At 54.0% G+C, this 1923-nt stretch overlaps 1 protein-coding gene across 1 annotated transcript; it reads right to left on the bottom strand.

The window, feature by feature from the left end:
- Window positions 1–645: 645 nt before the first annotated feature.
- LOC124662919 (protein MIZU-KUSSEI 1-like) lies at window positions 646–1569 on the bottom strand. The gene has a single exon (XM_047200700.1). The coding sequence runs from the start codon at window positions 1567–1569 to the stop codon at window positions 730–732; it is 840 nt and encodes a 279-aa protein (XP_047056656.1). The 3' UTR covers window positions 646–729.
- Between the last annotated feature and the right edge of the window lie 354 nt (window positions 1570–1923).

Raw genomic sequence — 1923 nt, 5'->3', positions numbered from 1 at the left:
TTCTTCTTCCTCCTCATGAGAGCTAGCGAAAAACTCTTTATAAGCCTTTTTAGGTGTGCATTTCATCATGAAGTTAACTAGGAGCAATGTTGACGGGACGCAAATGTCCTGGAACATGTCGCGGTTGAAATCTTTCAAGCAAAGAAAATGTGGGTCTCATGATAGAGGGATGAAAAGGAAATAATAAGAAAGCCACTGCTGAATATCTCTTTGTGCACATTGTACGTGTATTTCCTCTTAGTCCTGGTGTTGTTACAGTTCGGCTTCATACGAAGTGGAGACATGCCAAAGTTTGGCGTTGTAAATGTAAAATAAACTTCGCACGCTTGGTGATGTTTTCTCAGCCAATGGAAAAAAAACCAGACCCCTGACGTACATGTGGAAGCTACAGTTACTTGTAGCCAGAACAAAAAGAGTTGGGAAGTCTTTGGAGGATAGATTATCAATCTATTATACTCCCTCCCTAAACCCTAAAAAAATATTGAAGGTTTGTCTAAATTCTAATTTATCTATACATCAAAGAGTGTATAAATATATTCAAATTTAGACAACTTCCCCAGAGATAGTACAAACGTCCTATTGGGTCCAAAAGATTTGTCAGGCGGCAAAAACATACTCTGGCACCTCTCCCAATTTCATCCATACACATCAAAATCAAAAGTTACAGAGTTCCAATGTCTCAGTCATGGAAAGATCAGAAACCAAATGGAAAACTGTCAGAAGCTTTGATCATATCCTAATGAAGAAGATGCTAAGCTCAGGCCCATTGTTGCCATCAGGGTTGAGCATGTACAGCGACTCGGAGTCCCGGGACCCGACCACGCGGTCGAAGCGGGCGCGCATGTACGCAAGGTCCCCTGCCTCCTGCCCCTCGCTGGCGTCGCGACCCATAACGTCGTTCGGCAGCACGCCTGCTCCGACCGAGACGGAGCGCAGCAGCTGCATGACGGTGAGGTCGTCCTCCGTGGGCTCCCGCCTCATGGCGTACCCGATCTTGCGCCCGTTCACGTAGGCCGTCCACAGCGGCTCGTCCAGCAGGCGCGTGCGGCCGATGCCGGCGCCGGTGCCCGGCGGCTTCTTCTCGCACTCGAGCGCCACGCGCAGGTGCTCGGCGCCCATCTCCTGCATGAACCTGCCGGTCTGCATCGCGAGCTCCAGCAGCAGGATGGGCACGCTCCCGGACGTCTCCTGCACCGCCAGCGTCACCCGCGCCTTGCGGTACCCGAACAGGGTCCCCGTCGTGCGCGACGCGCCGCTGACGTGGCCGTCGTGCATCCGCGACGGCCCGCCGTGCCGCGGTAGGACGCCGTGGAAGCGGCACGCCGGGGCCAGGATCGGGAGGGACCTGAACAGCGCGCGCACGGCGCGGATGGCGCGGAGGGAGCGCGCGGCCGTGCGGCGCTGCTTCTTCTTGGATGGTGGCGCGGTGAGCGTGATAGGCGGCCGGGGCGTGTGCGGCGAGGGCGGCGGCAACTCGGAGTACGCGCCGGCGCCCGGGGTGCGAGGCGTCGCCGACGCGTGCAGCGGCGACATCGGCGGGGTGGACTGCGGCGTCGCGTAGTGTACCATTGCCGTTGCCGGCTTGATGGCCGTGTTTGGTACTGAGATAGCGCGTTGTTCTGGCATATCGTCGTGTCCGTGTCCTTTGATGCTTGTAGCTAGGAGAAGACTCAATGTTTTTGAAACGCTGGCTGGCGCCTGGCTTAGGTTGGTGGAATGCACGTACACGAAGGTATGATGAGGCATGCACGATGTGTATTGGGGTTTTACTTCGGCTTTTTCTAGTCAAGGATTGTTTCTGCTAGGTTTGTTTGCTCTTAATTGACTTGGAGGATGCTTCCGCTTGTTCCTAATATCTTTAGCTTTCTTCTACATCTTTGATTTTTCATGCTCCTTTTATATAGAGGACTTCCCAATACTTTC

Source organism: Lolium rigidum, chromosome 6 (assembly GCF_022539505.1).
Source record: "Lolium rigidum isolate FL_2022 chromosome 6, APGP_CSIRO_Lrig_0.1, whole genome shotgun sequence".
Classification (NCBI taxonomy): domain Eukaryota; kingdom Viridiplantae; phylum Streptophyta; class Magnoliopsida; order Poales; family Poaceae; genus Lolium; species Lolium rigidum.
This window is presented reverse-complemented; position numbering and strand designations above follow the sequence as displayed.